The following is a 22,897-nucleotide window of genomic DNA, read 5'->3' on the forward strand; positions in this document are numbered from 1 at the left end:
CATTCTCCAAGGTTCTCTGTGTCTGATTGAAGAAAAACCTCAAGGGTTGGCCGTCCTCCGTCTGGCAATTCAGCTGTTTTCAGGTGTCCTTCGTTGCCACTGGCGAGTCCACGTGGCTGGTCTTACCTCGGTGAAGTTAGCTCGACGAAAAAGCTTAAAAGGGAACTTGGTCGTTCCTGAATTAGATCAGTGTAACTTAACGGACTGATAACTGTCGCGCTGATCTGGCAGAGGTGCGCCTGTCTCCCGTGTGCCCGCCTCCTCCTGCATGCCGTCTCACCTGCGTGCCGCCCCGCTCTGCATCGGCAGCCGCGTGTGACCGTGCGTGCGCGCCCTGGCGCACCCTCGACCAGGTGAATTAGATTGAGCAATCAGAAGCTCGCACACACTTCAATCAGCGGGAGCATATAACGCAGTCATTTGGCTGGTGGAAAGGGACTGACACGACGGAATGAGCAGCACACATCCACTGCGGGGAATGAGACTTTTGATTTGACGGGCTATCGGTAAGCTCACTTGAATGTTGTTTAAATCTTTTCTGTTTAGGTGTTAATATGGGTGAGTTAAAGTTGTCACTGCATGGTTGAAGAGAGGGAGAAACTATGTTCAAATGCATGGATATATATGGTTAAAATGTGTGGGTTTTCTACCTAATTTGTGTAAAAGAATGCTTAAATAGTAAGCCAAAATTGTTTGTTAAAAATTAATTAAAATGCATAATTAGTTTGGTGAAATGTGAAGAATAATATTGAATTTAAATATACTTACCGTTTTTGAAATATTTACCTTGACTTGTGTTTACTGTGGAAATACCTGTTTATTCAAAATGCTTCTTATTTCTGTGTTTAAAGGTTTTTCACCTATACTGTTCAACTCCTGTTCAATTATTCAAATAAATTATTCTGAGTGAAATCCGAAGTCTGGTCCTTGTCAAGTGTGGACACCTCGCAGTTAAAAGAAACACTTGACAGTGAAAAACCGGCCTGACGGTAGGAAACCGGCCGTGACAAGTGAAGACTCCACAAGAGCCCACCACAAAGAGGGAGAAGACTCCACCTGGGGGCCTGGAGGAAATCAACTACCTGCCGTTCACCTGTCAGTCCAACAGCCAAAAAAGGCAACATGGCCGAGTCCAAGTCACTCGAAGAGCTGAAAACAGAGCGAACTACAGTAAAGAGACTTTTTTCCCGACTCACCAACCATATAACGAGGACCCACATGGAGATGTCTGTGGAGGAGCTGCAAGATAACTTCAAAAGACTCACAGCAGAGGGCGCTAAAGTGATGGATGCAAATGAGGAGCTTGAGGCTGCTTACATTGCACAGGGCAAAGGAACCGAAGCAGAGGGCGCACCTGAGTTAAGCGACCAACAGAGAGCTGACATAGAGAAGACGGAGAAAGAGTGTGAGCAGAAGTTAAAAGAGGTAAAGCACCTTGTCCAGGAGACATTATGGGCCTCATGTGGTGAAAGAGAACTGACCCTTGCTCTAAAAGCTGCAGAGGCAGAGTGCGAGAACGTCTCCTCCACTCAGCCTGACACACCCCTGGAGGCATATGACTTTATGCTCCGCCATTTAGAGAGCCTGGTGCACAAAGCCAAAGAAGCGCACCAGACCTGGAACCGCTGGGCTCCACGAGCCGAGAAGCAAGATTTCAATCGTCGGCTAACGGAGCTCGAAACCCTCCTTCCCAAGCTGGTGTCGAGGAAGGCCGCCCTGATTGGAGCAGCAAGTATTAAAGAGGACAGCAACAGAGTACCTGTCACAGCCCACAGCGCAGCCCCTGTTGCAGCCATAAAGCTAAAAGCCACAGCTTTACCAAAGTTTACCGGCAGCCAGCGTGAGTATTACAGATGGAGGAAAGAATGGGAGGCTCTACAGAAGCAAGGTGAACCAACCGGATCCAAAGAGGTGAAGAAATTTCAACTACTTGATAGCCTCGACGAAAGAGTGGCCAAGGATCTACGGCTCTCTACTTACACCTCAGCAGACGAGATCTTCAGAGTCCTAGAGAACCGCTACGGAAACCAAGCCACCATCGCTATTGAGATTGTCGAGGAGCTACAAGCTATCCCACCTGTTCGTGGTAACCACCCAAGAAGAATCGTAGAGCTCATCCAAGCAGTGGAAAAGGCCCTCTATGATTTAAATGAACTGAGCAATGCAGATGCCATAAAAAACCCACTAGTAATAAAATCCATCGAGAGCAAGCTGCCAGAGTCCCTGAAGAAAGACTGGCTTACCCACGCTGCTGACCCAAGAAATGCTGTAAGCCACCAGAACCGCTTTGACAAGCTACTGGCATACCTCCAATCCCAAGAGTCTATCTACGAGCAGTTAGAACAGCTGAGAGACATCGACCCTGCCAAGGAGAAGACCAGGTTTCAAACAAAGTATGCCCGAACAAGGACAACTAAATCCAGCAGTGAATTAGGAGGCTGCATCATCTGCGGAGATCCAAAACACAAAAGAAAGCTCTACATCTGCAGGAGGTTTAGAACCACCACAAAGCTCCAGGAAAAGAGGGACGCAGTGCAACAGCTCGGAGCCTGCAAGAGGTGCCTCGAAATCCACAATGAACCCTGCAGAAAAACTACTTACCTGTGTGGGAATCCAGAGTGCAGAGACCAACACCACTACCTTCTCTGTCCCTTACCCAGACAGCTGTCCCAAAGACCCAAGTTTGGTCCGGTGAGAGCTGAGGGGAAAAATTACACCGAGGCCCAGGAAGAGTTTCTTTCCAAACTTTCACCTGAGCTAGCGCAGCAGTGTCGCAATGCTTTCTGCAACATCGCATCTCGAGCATACAACTCCACTGCAGCAGAGAGAGGAGAGAGAGGCCTTCTGGAGGAGACTGGTCTGCACGAGTACCCTGTGATCCTGATGCTCCTTAACGTCACTGCCAATGACGGGCAAAGAATCGGAACACTTATTGACCTGGCGTCTGACACAAATTACATAACCCACAGAGCTGCAAGCAAGCTGAACCTTCGCAGTGAAGATGTCGCACTAGTCGTCCATGGCGTCGGAGGGATGAAAGTATCTGTCGCTACAAAGCGCTACCTCCTCAAGATCAGAGTCAGGACTCCAAAAGGAACTCTGAAGTCTCACCAACTGATCTGCTACGGACTTGACAAAATTGCAGAGGTGCACCGACATGTTCAACCTGACAAGCTGCAGAAAATCTTTCCTGATGTTCCCCTCAAAGACTTCATCAGACCCAGAGAAATCCAGCTTCTGATCAGCCACAAAGAAGGCCAGCTGGTGCCCCAAAAAATCCGTTCAATTGGTGACCTGGTGCTCTGGGAGGGTCCACTAGGCAAGACAGTCGGGGGCATGCATCCAGACCTCTTTGAGGAAGTCACCCTGATGGCCCATTCGTCCAAGACTCACTTCGCCAGATCAATGAGAACTTCAGCAGTCAAATATCTCGAATTCAAGACAGACCCAATTTCCTGCCAGTATCCCGACCACCCCGAGACCCAGTCTAACACAGCCACCAGCAGCAAAGACTTTCTGAAGTGGTGGAGGTGGGAGAGCATCGGAGCCGCCTGTCAGCCGAGATGTGGAGGGTGTCGCTGCGGGAACTGCCAGCCAGGGGGAAAGGAGATAACTCTTGCAGAAGAAAGGGAGATGGAGATCATAAGAAATGGTTTGACATACACGACTGGAGATGTACACAGCACCGAACCACACTGGCATGCTAAGTATCCGTGGACAGAAGATCCAGCAACCCTGCCAAACAACAGGAAAGCAGTAGAGGCAACATTCCTCAGAACTGAGAAGCAGCTATCAAAAGAACCTGAGTGGAAGGCGGCCTACGCTGCACAGATCCATGAGATGGTGAACCGCAGGGCCGCAATGAAGCTGTCCAAAGACATTCTGCAGAGTTGGACCGGGCCAGTGTGGTACATAAGTCATCTCATTGCACTAAACCCACACTCAGTCTCCACCCCAGTCAGACTAGTGTGGAACAGCAGCCAAAAGTGCAGAGGTCTCAGTCTGAACGACATCCTCATCAAAGGTCCTGATGTCCTGAACCCAATCCGAGCTGTCTTATTGAGGTTCCGAACTGGTGTCTACGCTGCCCTTGGAGACATCCGGAAGATGTACAACTCTGTCTGGCTGGAAGATCGAGAGGTCCACCTGCACAGATTCCTGTGGCGTGACAGTGAAGATGCCGAAATAGAAGATTTTGCCATAACAAGAGTCAACATCGGAGACAAACCTGCCGGTTGCATAGCCCAAGTCGCCATGCGAGAAACTGCGAACTTACCTTCATTCAGTCACTTCAAGGAAGAGAGACGCGTGCTGGGAGAAGATGTATACGTCGACGACATCCTGACTTCACATAACACCTTGACCATCTGAAATGCCTCACAGCCAACATCAAACACATCCTGAAAGCTGGAGGATTCCACATAAAGCCCTGGGTTTACTCCATTCAAGGTGGGAGGAAAGAACCCAAGGATGAGATACCAAAGACTATGATCCTACCAAACCAGCTGACAAAAGACGACAACAAAGCCCTTGGCCTTGGTTACACCATCAATGACGACAAACTCCATGTCATGGTTGCAGTTAACTTCTCAAAGAAAAGGAGAAAGATGCGCCTTGGTCAAAACCTGCTCAGACAGGAGGTCAGAAATCAAACACCTGATCCACTCACCAGACGAGAGCTGCTAAGCCAGGTTTCTAGCCTGTATGACCCACTCGGCCTTGTGACTCCTGTCAAACAAAAGGGTGCCATCCTGGTCAGGAGAGCTTTTCAAGAAGCCAAGGTAAAATACTGGCTAGAAGACTCGTGGGATGCTGCTTTGTCTGAAGGTCTCAGAGAAGACGCTATAAAGCTATTGGAAGAATATGCTGACCTGAGCCAACTTCGTTTCACCAGATCCCTGACTCCACCAGATCTCTGCGCAGAGCCCAGTGCAATCACATTCTCTGATGGCAGCCAACACGCATATGGCGCAGTGATGTATCTTCGCTGGAGTTGCAGCCGTGGTGTCGTTGTGAGACTGGTCGAATCCAAATCCAAGCTGACCCCCCTTGACCACAAAGGGGATCCTGTAAAAGCTGAGATATGCGGAGCAGTCTTCGCAGCCCGCCTCAAGACCTACTTCCAGAGACACTGCCGACTCCAGGTCAAGAAATGGTATCATCTTGTCGACAGTCAAACAGTCCTGGGTGCAATACAGCGTGAGAGTTATGGCTACCAGACTTTCTTCGCAAATCGCGTTGGTGAGATCCAGAGCAGTACCGACGTCCAAGACTGGTGGTGGATTCCAGGGCCAGCAAACATCGCAGATATCATCACTAGAGGGGCCAGTCCAGATGCCCTAACTGAGGACTCCGAGTGGCAGTCGGGTCCAAAGTTCCTCCAACTTCCTGACGATGAGTGGCCAAAGAAATCCGCCAGAGACGTCGCAGCCCAAGCTCGAGACAAAGTCACAAGGATCCAGAAAAAAACATTCGTAGCACTACTCTCCAGATGTCGCCTGAAAACGGCACAAAATCCAGCCCAGCTAGAGTATGAAAGACCACCAGCAGGAGCAGCAGTCCGGCATCTAGTCGATGGAAAGCGCTTCAGCAACCTGAGAAGGCTGATTGGGACTGTGGCTTGGATCTGGAGAGCAGCTAAAAAGTTCTTAAGTGCCGAAACCAGAGACCAAGAAAAGTGGGAGGCAGTACCATCCTCGGGTATCCTTACAGTCAGAGAGAGACGGGACGTGTTTCGAGACCTTTGCCTAGCAGCACAAGAGGGCGTCAACTTCCCAGGCACCGCAACAGACAGATTAGTCATCTACAGAGACCAGACAAGTGGACTTCTAGTTTGTGGTGGGAGAATCCAGACCTTCAAAGAAGACCGCAGAGCTGTTCCCCTCCTACCTTTCCAAGCCTGGTTATCTACCCTGCTAGCCAGAGAAGCACACAGTAAGGGACATGAAGGTGTGGCGGGAACCCTGCTGCGGATGAGGATAAAGGCGTGGGTCATCAGAGGAAGGGTCATTGCCCAAAAAGTCGTTGACAAGTGTATCGTCTGCAAGAAAGCAAAAGCAAGAACCTGCAAGCAAATAATGGGAAACTTACCTGATGAGAGGTCTAGTCCTGCTGCACCATTCGAGTTTACGTCCGTTGACCTGTTTGGACCTTACCATGTGAAGGATGATGTCAAAAGAGAGTGACCATGAAAGTATGGGGAGTCGTGTTTTGCTGTATGTCCAGCCGAGCCATTCATGTCGCTGGCAAACACACTATCAACAGAGAGCTTCCTGCTTACCTACCAGAGATTCACCGCTGTCCGAGGCCATCCCCGTAAAATCTGGTCTGATCCTGGTACGAACTTTGTCGGAGCGAGACCTGTCCTAGAAGAGATGTACACTTACCTGAATCAACAGAGCAAAGAGTCACTTGAAGAGTACGCTGCCAAAAATGAGACGACCTGGATGTGGAAAATCCTCCCGGCCGATTCACCTCACCGAAACGGAGCCGCCGAAGCTGCTGTCAGAGTCACCAAGAGAGCCCTCCAAAGCCTTGGCAATGTAGAAGGTCTTACCTTCAGTGAGTTCCTGACAGTGCTCCAGCTAGCTGCTAATCTTGCCAATGAGAGACCCATTGACGCCAGAGTCCAAAGCCGAGAAGAGCGCATCCAGTACATCACGCCGAACAACTTATTGCTTGGTCGAGCTACACAAAGTGGAGACTTCAAAACTGTCGACTACACCACCTACCCATTCAAGAGGCTCAAAGAAGTGCAAACGATAGTAAACAACTTCTGGAAGTCCTGGAGCCAACTTGCTGGCCCGAACCTGTTCATTCGCAGTAAGTGGCATACTGCTGAAAGGAACGTTACCATTGGAGACATAGTTTGGCTCTGCGACCAAAATGCACTGAGAGGGCAGTTCAGGCTTGCAAGAGTCATCGGCGCAAATCCTGATTTCAGAGGTGTCGTTCGAGATGTTCATGTGAGAGTCTCCCCAAGTTCCAGCATCTCTGTGAGAAGCTCAAGACCTGGTGCCGCAGATCCTGGATCAAGTACCATACTGCATCGGGACGTCCGGCGCCTTGTGGTCCTCATACCATGGGAGGATCAAGTCAGAGACCAGCCCACCTGAGAGTACGATCTTTCCGGGCGCCGCCACGTAAAGATCGAGTGGGAGGTGTCGCGCTGATCTGGCAGAGGTGCGCCTGTCTCCCGTGTGCCCGCCTCCTCCTGCATGCCGTCTCACCTGCGTGCCGCCCCGCTCTGCATCGGCAGCCGCGTGTGACCGTGCGTGCGCGCCCTGGCGCACCCTCGACCAGGTGAATTAGATTGAGCAATCAGAAGCTCGCACACACTTCAATCAGCGGGAGCATATAACGCAGTCATTTGGCTGGTGGAAAGGGACTGACACGACGGAATGAGCAGCACACATCCACTGCGGGGAATGAGACTTTTGATTTGACGGGCATCTTTTTCTGTTTAGGTGTTAATATGGGTGAGTTAAAGTTGTCACTGCATGGTTGAAGAGAGGGAGAAACTATGTTCAAATGCATGGATATATATGGTTAAAATGTGTGGGTTTTCTACCTAATTTGTGTAAAAGAATGCTTAAATAGTAAGCCAAAATTGTTTGTTAAAATTAATTAAAATGCATAATTAGTTTGGTGAAATGTGAAGAATAATATTGAATTTAAATATACTTACCGTTTTTGAAATATTTACCTTGACTTGTGTTTACTGTGGAAATACCTGTTTATTCAAAATGCTTCTTATTTCTGTGTTTAAAGGTTTTTCACCTATACTGTTCAACTCCTGTTCAATTATTCAAATAAATTATTCTGAGTGAAATCCGAAGTCTGGTCCTTGTCAAGTGTGGACACCTCGCAGTTAAAAGAAACACTTGACAATAACTTTTAACAAAACAAAAGAGAGAAAATAAAACAAGTAAAGTTGCTGGAAATGAGGGATAAATCGATGTCGCGGCACTTCGCATGTGTAGCTTCAAGCAAAACAAAGACTTTGTTGCGCTGGTCGATTCTTAGGGCGTTGCCGGGAGGGGCACGCCGGGCACGTGCCGAAGCGTCCAGGGAGTCTGTGGGTCTTAGCCCTTAAAACCAACAAAATTTTAAGACCCCGCAGACACCCTGCAGGAAACATAACCTACAATATGTCTTTTTAAACCAAGCCAGTGATGGCAGGACAGGGACAGGATTATGGGATGGGAGAAACAGTTTCCGTCGAGATCAGGTATTCACAAAAGTATTTTACTATACTATTGTCTCCAGGTTCTACAGCTGTTTATGGGCCTTTTTCTTCTTTGTTTTATAGTAACTAGCTAAAGCAGACTGACCTGGACCATCAGAACCAGTGTGGGCTGAGCAGAGCTTCATGCAGCTTGTGGGCTTTCCTCTGGTTTGTGCTGAGAAAAGATTTGAAGCTTGTGGGCAGCGAACTCAGCCGGCACACTGCCATCTGGTGGTTTACAGGAAATATAGCAGCAGTCCGAGCAGTAAAACAGCTCACTGATGTCCTGCTGAAAGTCCCACAGGCTCAGTCAAAGTGGAGGAATGTCTTGTTGATTTCATCTGTAATATTCTCTCTGAACTACTGCAGTAAGATTATTGTGTTTTGAGAAATAAAGATAGTGTTTGTGGTACTGACCGCACTCTCAGCCCAAAGACTTATTAACACGGATTAAAGACGTTTGGTCCTGACAAGTTCCAATGGGCCAAAGAGGGAAATATTATGGTCATTTGGTCAGAAAGTGCAGGATGCCTCCCTGGTAACAGCAGGTTGGGCTTTATGTTCATATAGACAATAGAGATTTGTCAACCAGCAGAGATTTTGTTGAACCTTCATTTGTCAGCTTTTAATTCACTGAGTTGCTCAAAGACAAACATTCACAGTTTGGTCTACAAACTGATTTTTATTGGATTTCCAGAAAAAGTACAATTTCATATAAACTGTGGTTTAAGATTTTCTCCAGATTGCCAAAAACACAACAGCTGCTGCAAAACAGCTGCTCTGAATCCCATCCTAAACAGCAGCATGCCTACCACTAAAACAGCAGAAATTACACTTAAAAAGTACAAAGTGCTAAAGACGTGTTGAGATTCTCTCCCTGTGTTAAACATCCAAACAACAGTCCAAATAAAGATTTAGGAAGAAGACAGCGAGGCGGCTAGAATGAGCTCAGTTCATCTAAAATAATATCTGCTTTGCTTCTGGGATTAAAGGAGAATAATGACAGACATCAACTTCCAGCTCCAAACTAATAAAACACATTTTATTTCCATGTGTTGAAGCCATCACAGTGAACCAGAGCAAGTTGACCAAAACATTTCCCAGCAGCCACTTCTCCCACAGCAGAGTCCAAACAGTGCTTCCTGTTCTCTACAGTTAGGTGTCTTATTGGAAATGGTCTCAGTAGATGACAGGATCTGTCTCGTCTCTATCCTTTCTATTGGCCTCCATTTCTCCTCCTGTTTCCTCCCCTTTCTCTCTCTCCCTCTTTCTCTGCCTACATGAAGCTGACTGTGGAAATGTTGTCATCATTCATACTGATGGACTGCTGATATCATTGCTGTCCATTCTGCAGCAACACACAGAGGCCAAAAGCTTGTCTATGAACCCTTTCCTCATGAAGACATACAGGAACAAGTCTGCAAGAGGACTCAACCTGACAAAGATGAGATACAGGAGTTCTAGGGTCCAGTGATATCCTCCCAATAACAAAATGATGCTGGGCAGGAACAGCAGAGTGTAAATAAGCAGCACCAGAACCAAAATTCCCACAATTCGTCGTTTTTCATCAGAGGGGACCGAGATGGAAGCAGACAGGGCTTTGAGGGTCCCAACCAGGGAGAATATTAACAGAGGGAAGGGAAGGAGGAAGAGGACGAGGAGGACAGTGAAGAATATGTGTAGAGTCACACCATAAAGCCAACAAATTAAAAAAAGAGAAGTGGAAGGACCCAGACCAGGACACATACCACCACAGAGGTCTTGATGGTTCTTCTGAAGCGGTGGGCGATGACCAAATACCTGTAATACAAGATGGACACAAAGTCTTTGAGGAGCTTCAGAGTTATAAACTAATATAATGTTCAGACACAGAAGGAGCTCCACACATACTGGATAGACAGATAGATACCTTTCCAGGGAGATGCAGACCATGAAGTAAACACTGGCAATCAGAGAAGAGTGGTAAATATATAAGAAGATGAAGAATATCCTCAAATCCTCAGGATGTGCCACCCAAACGATCATGCTGCAGAGCTGAATCAGGTCAGTAATGAGAAGGTTGATGAGGTAGATGGGAGCAACATGATCTCTTCTCACCTGCAGGAAAACATTGGTAAAAGTCAACAAGCAGTTGGAAACATGTTGTGAAGTCCACCTCCTCCCAAATCTGTCATCTTGCTCTGCCCAGCAGCTGCAGTCAGAGCCATTTCTGACTTTTCATCCAACAGAAATCTCAGATATGACCCACTGGCCAATCACTGCAGGAACAAGACTAAGGGCCAGATTTCCTGCAGCTTCTGCAGCAGTTTTTCAGCCACAGATATGAAGCGTTAATTAATTAAAATAGGGTTTTCAGTTTTCGCCATGTAGTCAAAAAAAAAAGTCTAGTCAGAAATGGGCGTGGCATTTACCACGAGATTCAGCTCGATCCTTCAAACGCGTGGATATATTTTTGATATCCGCCACTCTATGCGGGAGTTAAAGCGATTTGAATGTGCCAAACTTTGGACCTTGCTTGTAGCGCCCCCTAGTGGTTGAAGTCGGCAAATTTTTTCACATGCCGTTGTCTCATGGTCCTGAACCTACCCTGTGAGTTTCGCATCCCTAGCCCTTACCGTCTGGGCTGCAGTAGTGGAATTAGGCAAAAATTCACGGAAGAATGAAAGTAATAAAAATCTGAGCGATTACAATAGGGATCCCAGCTCCGCTGGTACTGGGAACCGCAATGCCTTGCATTCGCGGGTTCCCAGCCCCATTCAGCCTTGGACCCATAACTCTCAGAATGTCAGAATGTACATACCATAGAATAAAGAGAATAGATGGCCACCAGGGTCAGAGGAAGGCCGACAGCAATGATTATGCATGTCACCACTTCTACAGGGTCAATGTGGTATTTGGAGGTGGTGTTGCTGTAATCGTAGCTTTGGTTCTGTGAGCTGCTGGTAATGTTGAGCCCTTCCATTCTTCAGAGTGAAACCTGTTTGAGAGATCAGGTTATTAAAGGGAGCAGGTTTTTAATATCTACCTAACATTGTTCAGTGACATCACTAAAGCTGTGAGGTGAAGTTCACACAAACACAGTGTACCTATAATTTACCCACAATCATATCAAATCACAAACTGCTGTCTTTCACTTTCTATCATCATTCCACTACATTTGTTAACGTTTAACTTTTATTTAATCAAATAAAAAAAGAAGAACAAATATCTGTATGTGCTGATGTGAGGTCGTTACTGCAGCCACAGAACATCGTCCAGCTGTTTCACTAATTAATGTTTAATGTTAATGCTCATTGGTTTAGGACATCCTGCCTGTCTCCTGTACTCGATGCCCCACCACTTTTTGATCATATTTCATAGTCACTTTTGCATTATTTACAGTTTCACACTTCAACAACTTGTCCACATTGTGTGCTGTGTCTTCAATAAATGGACGTACAAGTGCACTTTGATAACCAACTTTAAGCTCCTTTGTCATTGAAGCCATCTAGTGCTACTTTCCGTCAAGTTAATCAACAGTCTTTAGCTATGTGGTGATGTGTGCCTCAATAAACGCTACATGCCAGAATGCTGCATCACAGCAGGTTCAACACATCAGCCAACTTCATGACAGGACTCTCCATTAGCCTTTCCAGTTGTTCAAGCCACAAGATGGACAACAATTTATTACTTAACAGCAGATTGCTGCACCAGCAGATGATTTTTTGTTACCACGTCAGTAGCTGGTGTCTCTGGCTTAAGCACAAAAGAGTCGCCTTCTAGCTTAGCTAAAGCACGGGATAAATTGTTCGATGCACGTGCCTGCACAGCCTTCGTTCAGAAAGAAAACCATCTATTATTAGAAAAACCTCAGATGGACGCTGCTCTCGCTACGCTAAAGCTAGAAAAATAGATTGCTGCAGCAGCAGTAGCAGAGGCTGAGGCTCTCAAGTCTGCAGCAGGATTGGAGAGAGGCTCCAGAGCCTCAAAACATTGTTGCTCTTCCACTCCAATCCCCACAAGAAAGAACCAGCGAGTACGTTGAGTGTCATTCTTGAGCAGCCTCTGAGCCTACACCCATCGACCAGCCTCGGCAATGGCATCCTGTTCCCTTCAACAGTGCCGTTCCAGACTTAATGGGACTAAATCACATATCCCAACCAGTCAGCAAGCAAAGCCACATCCTGATGTTAACCCTCACGGCTCCTACCCCACGAGTTCACATCAGCCACCTCTCTCGTCTCTCCACAAACAGGCCCCTCATCCTCTCTCTGCCGGCCTTGTGTTCTGTGACATCGAGAGATTCCTCGCTCGACGTGAACTGCAGAGCTCCAGCCTCATCAAATGTGACAATCGTCCTGAAGGCTGCTGGGCATGGAAGTCAAGCTTCCTAAACTCCATTGAAGTAACGGAACTGTCCTGTGGTGAGAAGCTTGATCTCCTAATTAAGTGGTTAGGCCCACAGTCTTCAGCACATGTCAAGAGGATTTGAGCCACCAATGTCAACGACCCAGCCCTCGGCCTGAAAATGGCATGGACGTGTCTTCAGGAATGTTATGGGTCGCCATAGATGATTGAGAAGGCGCTCTTTGACAGAGTGGAGAGATTTCCACAGATCACCAATAAGTATCCTCAGAAGCACAGAGAGATGGTTGACCTGCTACAGTAGCTAGTATCAGGAGGGCAACCTACCTGGGCTGACTTACCTAGAAACCGCTAGAGGCCTGAACCCTATTGTAAGTTGCCATTTAGCCTCCAAGAAAAATGAATCTCTCACGGGAGTACTTACAAGCTACACTGCAAGGTGCATTTTCCACCATTTGCCTACTTTACTGACCTCTTCTGCAGAGAGGCTTACATCCGTAATGACCCAAGTTTCTCTCTGTCCTCTTCAGCTGCTAAAACAATAAAGGCAGACAACGCAGTAGAGATGAGTAGCTCCAGAAACTATATCTCCTCGCACAAGACAGAGGTCTCTTCTGCTTCTGACTCTGACACCACAGAGACTCCCAGCCCTAGGCCAGATGTTGGTAGCCAATGCCCTATCCACAGAAAGCCTCACCCCTTTAAATACTGTAGAGCAGGGGTATTCAATTAGAATTCAAAAATGTCCAGTTAGAGAAAATTTCCTGAAGCAAAGGTCCGGAACATCATAACAACTAACTTCATTTAGGGCGGCCCATAACGTATAGTTGTATCAACATATACTGTATGTTTTTAGTCAACAACTGACAATATTTCAACAATATTCAGTTTCATATCAAACCGGAGGGATAATAAATACTAACTATTCTAATAATATATTTTAAACTATGTAAAGTGCCTAATTTTTTTGAAATAATGAAATAAAGTGTAGGTTGAAGTGTTGGAAGTCCAATTTATGATAAACGCTCGACACATCTTAACAAATGAACAGCTGTAATGCCTCCTCTTTTCTTTCATTCCCTCTTACAAAGCTACCACTTCCCTACTTTCTCTTGTTCAGTCAGAAACATGAGTTCTAGTTTGTACTGCCAGCTAGCATTGGAGATCTGAGATATTTAGGGCCCGAGCATGACCGTGCGAGGTCGCTATTGAATTTGCTCAGATTATTAATTTATTTATTTATTTATTTATTTTTTCTGCAAAGTAGGCTCAACTGACAAACATGTCAGAACCGGTGAAAAATTTTGTATTCTACAAGTTTCGCACATGGGCGTGGCAAAATGACTCGCTAGCGCCACCTAGAAAATTGGAAAAGATTAGCCCCTCGTTCACGTTCAACCTACATGTACGAAATTTTCTGGGGACATGTATCATATCAAGACGCACAAAAAAGCCTCAAGAACCCATAGCCTAAAGTCAACAGGAAGTCGGCCATTTTGAATTTTACGGCCATTTTTGGATGATTTACACACTTCGTACTTTAACAAACTCCTCCTAGGGATTTAGTCCGACCGACGTCAAATTTCTGCTGTGCCTTCTAAAGGCATTGACGATGAAAAGTTGTGCTATTTGCGAGTTTTCGTCAATGGGCGTGTCCGTGGCGTCGATGATTCGCAATGAAAGAGGAAGTTGTCGTAACTTCAGTGTACATGCTCACATCTGCACCAAACTGTACGTGTAGGATGAGAGTCCCGCCCTGAACACATGTACATGCCGACATTCACCCACAGTCATAGCGCCACCTGCTGGCAACAGAAAGTGACCTTTAACGAAGCAGCCCCCGCCGCATGTTTCACCTACGTGCACGAATTTTCTGTGGTACGTGTATCTTGTCCAGACGCACAAAAAAGTCTCTTGGAGCCATAGCCTAAACCCAACAGGAAGTCGGCCATTTGAATTTTACGTCAAATTTTGGATGATTTACACACTTCGTACTTTAACGAACTCCTCCTAGGGATTTAGTCCGACCGACCTCAAATTTCTGCTGTGCCTTCTAAAGGCATTGAAGATGAAAAGTTGTGCTATTTGCGAGTTTTCGTCAATGGGTGTGTCTGTGGCGTGGCGTCAGAGATCAAGTCTTCACCATGACACAGGAAGTTGTTGTAACTTACATGTACATGCTCACATCTGAACCAAACTTTACGTGCTTGATAACTCAAGGGGTCATCTTCTCTGCTATTGGTGGACCAGTCAGACAGGAGAGCTCCTACTCTGCCTGCAGACATCAACGATCTTGCCCCTCACACAGTCAGATGGCTTCCTTCAGTGCGCTGAGGTGTTTAACAACTCTGAAGACAATACTACCAGCCATGTCTTCCTTCTCTTTTCACGTAGACGCTCCGACAGACAGTGCTTTCAGTTTGCTGCATGCATGGACACAGAACTGCGGTATAGGGAGAAGCACACGGTCAGCTGGCTGCAGCTAAATCTGGAGTGCACTCGTATTCAATTCTGTATGGTAAATTCAGTTTTAACGGAGCAGAGCGAGCTGACAGGCAGAGTTAGAGACTTTTTCTGTCCGTTTCTCTCTTTACAAAGACGCATGTTGCAGTCAGTCTTCTCTGAGATGTGAGCATGACATACAACACAATTTATCAAATTACACATCGGATATACAGTATGAAAATAAGATTGATTGGATTATACTCACAGGAAGTATAAAACCTGTTACATGCGTCTATTAAAAGTAAAGTAACACAAAAATGTCAGGGAAATTACTTTACTTAGATTTCAGGACTGCAGTTGTACATTTGAAATACCTTCCTACCTTTCTGATAGGAAGCCTTCTTGAGGTGGTATAAAACATTTCTTCTTATATTCTAATTTGAGTTGTGGACAACGATGACCACATGAATTAAAAAAACATTTCACTGCCCAAGTCAGCTATAACACAAGTCTTGTTCATCAGACTACATGCTGTACAGTATTTGTGGACAGATTTTGTCCCAGGATTTATTATGCATTTCTTCTTCTTCGTTGCATGATTTAGAATAATAAGTTGAAAAAATGGGTCTATTCTGAGTTCATCCTGCACTGCAGCAGCTAATAAAGTCCATTTAATCCCAAAAACGCTTTTCTTTTAGGCAGGCTGGAGCAGAAAACAACTCACCTTTCTCAAGTTGTACAGTAATGTCACATGTGTATGAAGGTGGATCAAACAAGCTAATCTTAAATGTCAAAGTAGAGAGGAGCCTAGTAGGCCTATTTATTTTCATTCATTACACAATATGAATAAGCTATGCAGACAGTTGTAAAGAAAGAACATCTTTTTCTTCTGTTCTCTACTTGTTATAGTTACACAGTATTAGGGGTGTGGGCTGTATTAAAAGTATCCACTGTTCTCCCATGCTCTAACACACAGTAACGATGAAATGTGTGCTGTTCTCACATTCTTCCTCTGTATGTACACATAAACAACAAGGCAGGGAAATATAAAAGGAATTTATTTTATAGTTTGGGTACATTATTGTTCAGTGTACATGCTCACATCTGAAACAAACTTTACGTGCTTGATAACTCTCCCACCCCGCAGACATCTACACGTCAATACCGATTTATATTCATAGCGGCAAGTGCTATGTAGCTCCACATAGGGGACACAGGAAGTGACATATAACACCTTCATGCGGCGTCATAACTGCGTAGCAAATTCACACCCGCACCGGCAGAGCTCCAGAATATGCAACTCGGCCGGCTCACACGTGGACGCGCTACAAGTGCGAGGGCCCGCCCAACGCTGCTTGCAGCTTTAATCTGGTTTTGTAACTGCCTGTGGGAAGAATGTACATCTGTACATTCTTGATTAAAAGTACAGTAAATGCTAGAAAAGCTGTGCGGGTTAAAGTAGAAATGCTCCGTCACGAGGCAGGTAGGTCTCAATAATAAATCGGCTGTAGGTTGGCGGTCAGGAGAGGATGGCGGCTAGGTATGGATCCAGACCGCGGTCCGCCTATTAGCAGGCACGTGCACACATAGACACTTTTTTCTGGGATGCTTGTTATTGTTTTTTAATAAATGAATATACAGTATGTTTATTCCTGTTTGCAACAGATTCCCTGTCAAACAAATATTTATTGGGAAAAAAATCTAAGTAGGCTATCAGGTCAGAAGATGAGACTTTGGAGTTTCCGATGCGTTCTCTCTGTTTCAATTCAAATTAGATTTATTGGCATGAATGTAACAACAATATTGCCAAAGTATCATACATACAACATAAGAACAATCAACCTCATACATTTCATTAAACAAGTAATTAAATTAAATAAATAAATAAAACAGTAAGTGTGTGTGTGTGTGTGTGTGTGTTAAAAAATAACAAAATAAAATAAATAAATGAAACAGTAACATGTGTGTGTATATATTAATTGACAAAAACTTTTTTTAAAATAATTAATTGATTAAAAAATAATTTTAAAAAGCTGCAAGCAGCGTTGGGCGGGCCCTCGCACTTGTAGCGCGTCCAGGTGTGAGCCGGCCGAGTTGCATATTCTGGAGCTCTGTGTCGTGGCGAAGAGTTGATCTTTGACGCCACGGACACGCCCATTGACGAAAACTCACAGATAGCACAACTTTTCATCTTCAATGCCTTTAGAAGGCACAGCACAAATTTGAAGTCGGTCGGCCTAAATCCCTAGGAGGAGTTCGTTAAAGTACGGAGTGTGTAAATCATCCAAAATTTGACGTAAAATTCAAAATGGCCGACTTCCTGTTGGGTTTAGGCTATGGCTCCAAGAGACTTTTTTGAGCGTCTGGACAAGATACACGTACCACAGAGAATTCGTGCACGTAGGTGAAACGTGTGGCGGGGGCTGCTTTGTTAAAAGTCACTTCCTGTTGCCAGCAGGTGGCGCTATGACTGTGGGTGAATGTCGGCATGTACATGTGTTCAGGGCGGGACTCTCATCCTACATGTACAGTTTGGTCCAGATGTGAGCATATACACTGAAGTTACGACAACTTCCTGTGTCATGGGGAAGAGTTGATCTTTGACGCCACGCCACGGACACGCCCATTGTCGAAAACTCGCAAATAGCACAACTTTTCATCTTCAATGCCTTTAGAAGGCACAGCACAAATTTGAGGTCGGTCGGACTAAACCCCTAGGAGGAGTTCGTTAAAGTACGAAGTGTGTAAATCATCCAAAATTTGACGTAAAATTCAAAATGGCCGACTTCCTGTTGGTTTTAGGGCATCGCTCCAAGAGGCTTTTTTGTGCGTCTGGACAAGATACACGTACCACAGAAAACTCGTGCACGTAGGTGAAACGTGCGGCGGGGCTGCTTCGTTAAAAGCCACTTCCTGTTGCCAGCAGGTGGCGCTATGACTGTGGGTGAATGTCGGCATGTTCATGTGTTCAGGGCGGGACTCTCATCCTACATGTACACTTTGGTCCAGATGTGAGCATGTACACTGAAGTTACAACAACTTCCTGTTTCATGGCGAATCAATGCCTTTAGAAGGCACAGCAGAAATTTGACGTCGATCCGACTAAATCCCTAGGAGGAGTACGAAGTGTGTAAATTATCCAAAAATGGCCGTAAAATTCAAAATGGACTTCCTGTTGACTTTAGGCTATGGGTTCTTGAGGCTTTTTTGTGCGTCTTGATATGATACATGTCCCCAGAAAATTTCGTGCACGTAGGTTGAACGTGAACGAGGGGAAATTTTTTCCAATTTTCTAGGTGGCGCTAGCGAGTCATTTTGCCACGCCCATGCGCGAAACCCATAAAATACGAAATTTTTCACCAGTTCTGACATGTTTGCAAATTTTGGTGAGTTTTCGGGTATGCTCAGGTCCCCAAAATGGAGCTTACTTTGCAGAGAAAAAAAAAATATAAAAATAAATATATATATATATATCTTACCAAATTCAATAGGGACCTCACACGGTCGTCCTCGGGCCCTAAAAAAATAAATCTACATAAAAATGATATAATAAAGTGTCAAATGTCAATCTCTCTCTCTCTCCCGCGCCGCATCTCTCTGCACAACCAGAGCGCAGCACTCAGACAGACAGCAGCCCCTCCAGCTTCTCTCCCAGCAGTGTTTTTCTTGGCTTGTGTTGAGGTGAGTGGTGATGAACAAAAGACTAAACTACCAGTGCCTCCAGTTTACCGCTAATTAAACAAAAGACAATATAGGCCTGTGTCTTGCTAACGCATGACTCATGAGCTGAGCTACTGTAATAAGTTAGCTGAAGTACAGCGTACTCTTGAAAGAAAAGCTGAGATGAAGCAACACTTCATCACATTCGTGCAGCAGAGCTGGCTCCACCATTGACAGACGGGGGAACAGTGCTGGTCCCTCCCCATATTCGGAGTGAATCACCCCCACAAGCCAGGTCAAATCAGAGTTGTGTTCGACTCTAACGTCAAACATCTTGGAGTGTCTCTCAATGATGTGTTGCTGACCGGACCAGACCTGAACAACGGATGTCTTGAGGTTCTGATACGTTTCCGCCACGAACAGATTGCTGTCACTGCGGACATTAAGTAAATGTTCCATAGCTAGGGGATCGCTTGGAGAGATTCACTACAAGCTCTCGGACACTTTGAGACTCCTTGTTGCTATACTGGAACATCTGTCTCTAACACTCAGCTTGTGGAGCTGCACGTCTTTTCAGATGCTTCTGTGAAAGCTATTGCTGCAGTGTCCTACCTGAAGGTGTTAGATGACAGAGGCATGTGCCACGTAGGAGTCATTATGGGGAAGGCCAGACTGGCACCATCTCAATCCATCCGGCTCGAACTAGGAGCTGCAGTCATAGCAGTCGAGATCACAGAGCGGGTGTCCGGAGAATTTTTACACTGACAGGAAGGTCACGCTGGGTAACATTCACAATGTTAGCTTCTATGTGTATGCCAGTAACAGAGTGGAACGCATCAGGAAGTTCTCGAGCCCTTAACAATCGCACTACGTACCCCCCAGCATATATAGCAACCAGGTCTGTACCTGCAGCACTGCTCCCAAACACCACCGGCCTCACTGGGCCCAAGTTTCTGTTGCTACCTGCGAAAGACACTCCAGTGGAAACATCTTACAACCTCGTAGACCCAGAGTCTGACGCAGAAATTCGATCTCACCTCACGGCATGCACCAACACAAACCTGGGCTCTCAGCGATTTGAAAGGTTCTCAACATGGCAGTCTCTCATCAGAGCCACAGCCACTCTGATCCACATTGCCGAGACCATCAGAGCGAAAACTACAAAGCAGAACGCAGAATGTAAAGGGTGGCATGCATGTTTGAAAGGCCATGCACCTGACAATCGGTTGAAAGCCAAACAAGTCATCAATGGATGTGCCCAGAGCACAACATATCAGACTGAGATGACTTGTCTGAAGCAAGGGATGGACATCCAGAATAACTGCCCATTCAGGAAGTTGGATCCTGTCCTCGATGGTAACGGACTCCTGAGAATTGTGGGCCGGCTTCATCACTCAACTCTCACAGCAGAGGAGAAGCACCCTCTCATCATCCCTGGTCGCAGCCATGAGAGAGTCGAGCACCTATGCCACGTCTTCACAGAAGGAGCTATACGTTCAAATGGCATTTGGATTGTGGGAGCCAAGAGGTGCATCACGAGACATCTGCACAAGTGCATGACATGTAAAAGGCTCAGAGGTAAGACGGCCGAGCAAAAGATGGCTGACCTCCCTGCAGATCGAGCGCGGAGCCGCGTTTCACCAACGTGGGCGTTGATGTATTTGGCCCTTGGAGTGTCTCTGCTCTGCGCACCCGTGGAGGCGCTGCCAACAGCAAGAGGTGGGCAGTAATGTTCACCTGCCTCAGCATTCGTGCAGTTCTTATAGAGCTCATCGAGGCCCAAGGACACATCAAGCTTCATAAATGCTTGATGTGTCCGTGGATCTTCAATCCGCCCCATTCTTCTCACATGGGTGGCGTGTGGGAGAGGATGATCGGGGCTCCAGGGTGATTCTGGATTCCATGTTGTCCCAGATTAAACGCTCTCATCTTACCCATGAGGTTCTGTTTACTCTCATGGCAGAGGTATATGCCATAATCAACGCCAGACCTCTGACAACCATCTCAATGGATGTGAATTCTCCTTCCATTCTTACGCCAACCATGATTCTTACTCAGAAGGTCTGCAGTCCCCATCCTGCTCCAGGGTGCTTTGTTGCTGCTGATCTACACCGCCAACAATGGAAAAGAGTTTTTTGGGACAGGTTGTCGGCCCTAATTAATTAAGGTAAAATACTTTTTCATTATATCACAACATCAAACTTTGTCATACTAGGATCAAACTATTTCTTTAACATTAAAGCAGGTTAATTACATCAAATTACTTAATTATAAACCAGTTGATACCAGTGATAACTTTCTATATACTGATACTCTGTCAGGTAAAGTACATGTTATTAAAAATGGTTGATAATTTAGCATCCTCAGTCATTTATCAATTATTTATCATCCTTATTACATTCTTAAAACATCATTCATCACATTTCACACATTTTAAAGAGCTGATTTCATCATAACCAACAAACTCTATCTCTGATGGCAGGAGGCAGGCAGACTTCCTGTCTGCAGAGGAAGGTCAAAAACCGCTGTGTCAGACTTTACATCACATCTCTAAGTGTTAAAATCAAAAGTTGTCATCTATCATTCTAAATATTTTGCAATAACAGTACATTAAGTATTTCCAGAACATTTAAAAATCCTGATCACCAAAAACACAATATTTGATTGATTTAACAACGCATATAAGCAAATACACTCAAGGAATAAACTTTGATATAAACCGACTGTTTAGATATACTTACTGAGAGAGTAAAGAGTAAGAGTTAAAGTGATTCAGTAATACGTTTTAGCAACATGAGTTTATAAGATGACTATCAATGTATTGAGCCATTTTATTTTACATAATATTATCTTATGAGATGATTCTGACATTTTCTGTCAAAGTGATATATTTAAACATTAGATACAAAATAAAGTTTTATTTTGTTTTTTAAACTATTTCATTTTTGTGGATACACAACACCCTCTCTTTAAAACAAAGAACCTTTATAGTGAAGCGCTCACCCCCGGAGAGTGAAGGCAGCATCCTCTTCTTTTCTTAAGCTTTACTCCAGGACAAGGCTCAGTCCCCCCTGCACAGGGCAGCAGCCTGCTTTTGCTGCTTTGTTACTCAGTTTCAAGACACCTCTAATATCTCAGAGACACTTTAGCTTCTTCTAGTTTAACTCAATAAAACAAACATGGCACCATCTACCAGCCAGTTACTGGTAAAATATGCAAATGTCTGCTAGATTTACTTCATCAGCAGCTAAAAACAATGGTAATCTACTGAGTGGTAGACTTTGAGCGTTTACTGGCTGGTGGACAAAACAGTTCATTTAGCACCCTGCCTGTGTACAGACAGGAGAACCAACTACTGTTTTTTCTCCAGCCACGCTGTCGGGCGCCACGTAGCCTCGTGTTAACCCCTAGAAACCCGGCTGTCTCGGGTCGCCACCCAAAGACCCCGGCGCAGGACAGAGAGAGGCCCCTGATAACAAGCTAGTTTCCATATCAGGTTCTGGCCTACCTCAGTACCAGAAGTCTAACTCCAGACTTTCCTCGCCGTCCCCCGCTCCTCCCCCGTTTCTCATCAGGGAGTAGAGTATTCAAACACAACCTGGAACGAGTTCCTAAACTCCAGATCTAGAGAATAAGACCAGTGTGGCCCTCGGCTCAGTGTGTGGCAGTGTGGAAGAACCTTACCTTGCAGCAGGAGGAGGAGGAGAGGAAAAATAATCTTTGAGATTCTTTACTCAAAGTGTCTTTTATTAAAGTACAATCAGCAAAAAAGAAAAGAACAGAGCAAAACAGCGTCGACCGGAGTTCTGCTTTTTCAAAATACCAAGAGCTGCAACTTCTATACAGACACAGACAGGATGTGACAGAACAGCTCATGATGTATGTTTGCTGTGATTGGTTGATCTCTAATGCAGATGAGCCATGATCAGTCACCTGTAAGTGGTCTGTTATCACACCAAACATGGTACACATGAACACAGAAGATATCTGCCCGCCTGTTTCTGTAAATGCATTCTCCTCAACTCTCAAAGTTATAAAAGTTCAATGATAAATAAAATATATAATAAAATGATAAAATCATGTAGTTGAGCAGGTTAAGCAGAGTAAAATACAAAACAGACAATATAGATCTCAAACACACCTGTCATATCAAATTGAATCAATTAATTAAAGAGGTGGTATTCTCCTTTTTGGCTTTTCCCCTCTTCTTTATTGAGTTAT

At 45.4% G+C, this 22,897-nt stretch overlaps 2 protein-coding genes across 2 annotated transcripts; one reads left to right on the forward strand and one right to left on the reverse strand.

Annotated features, from left to right (window-relative positions):
* The first annotated feature begins 218 nt into the window (after positions 1-218).
* Positions 219-4,371, forward strand: LOC119911289. The gene is made up of 2 exons (XM_038730114.1): positions 219-506; positions 852-4,371. Exon 2 carries the CDS (start codon positions 1,123-1,125, stop codon positions 4,369-4,371), a length of 3,249 nt encoding a protein of 1,082 aa, XP_038586042.1. The 5' UTR covers positions 219-506; positions 852-1,122.
* A 3,970-nt stretch (positions 4,372-8,341) lies between these two features.
* LOC119911299 (G-protein coupled receptor 4-like) lies at positions 8,342-22,516 on the reverse strand. Its single transcript, XM_038730133.1, has 5 exons — positions 22,361-22,516; positions 11,028-11,204; positions 10,137-10,324; positions 9,964-10,027; positions 8,342-8,455 (listed from the first exon to the last, which is right to left on the reverse strand). The coding sequence occupies exons 2-5, from the start codon at positions 11,187-11,189 to the stop codon at positions 8,342-8,344; spliced, it is 528 nt and encodes a 175-aa protein (XP_038586061.1). The 5' UTR covers positions 11,190-11,204; positions 22,361-22,516.
* Between the last annotated feature and the right edge of the window lie 381 nt (positions 22,517-22,897).

Source organism: Micropterus salmoides, unplaced genomic scaffold (genome assembly GCF_014851395.1).
Source record: "Micropterus salmoides isolate LMB-PRFRI ecotype aquatic unplaced genomic scaffold, ASM1485139v1 Ms_hic_scaffold_2, whole genome shotgun sequence".
In the NCBI taxonomy this organism is placed as follows: domain Eukaryota; kingdom Metazoa; phylum Chordata; class Actinopteri; order Centrarchiformes; family Centrarchidae; genus Micropterus; species Micropterus salmoides.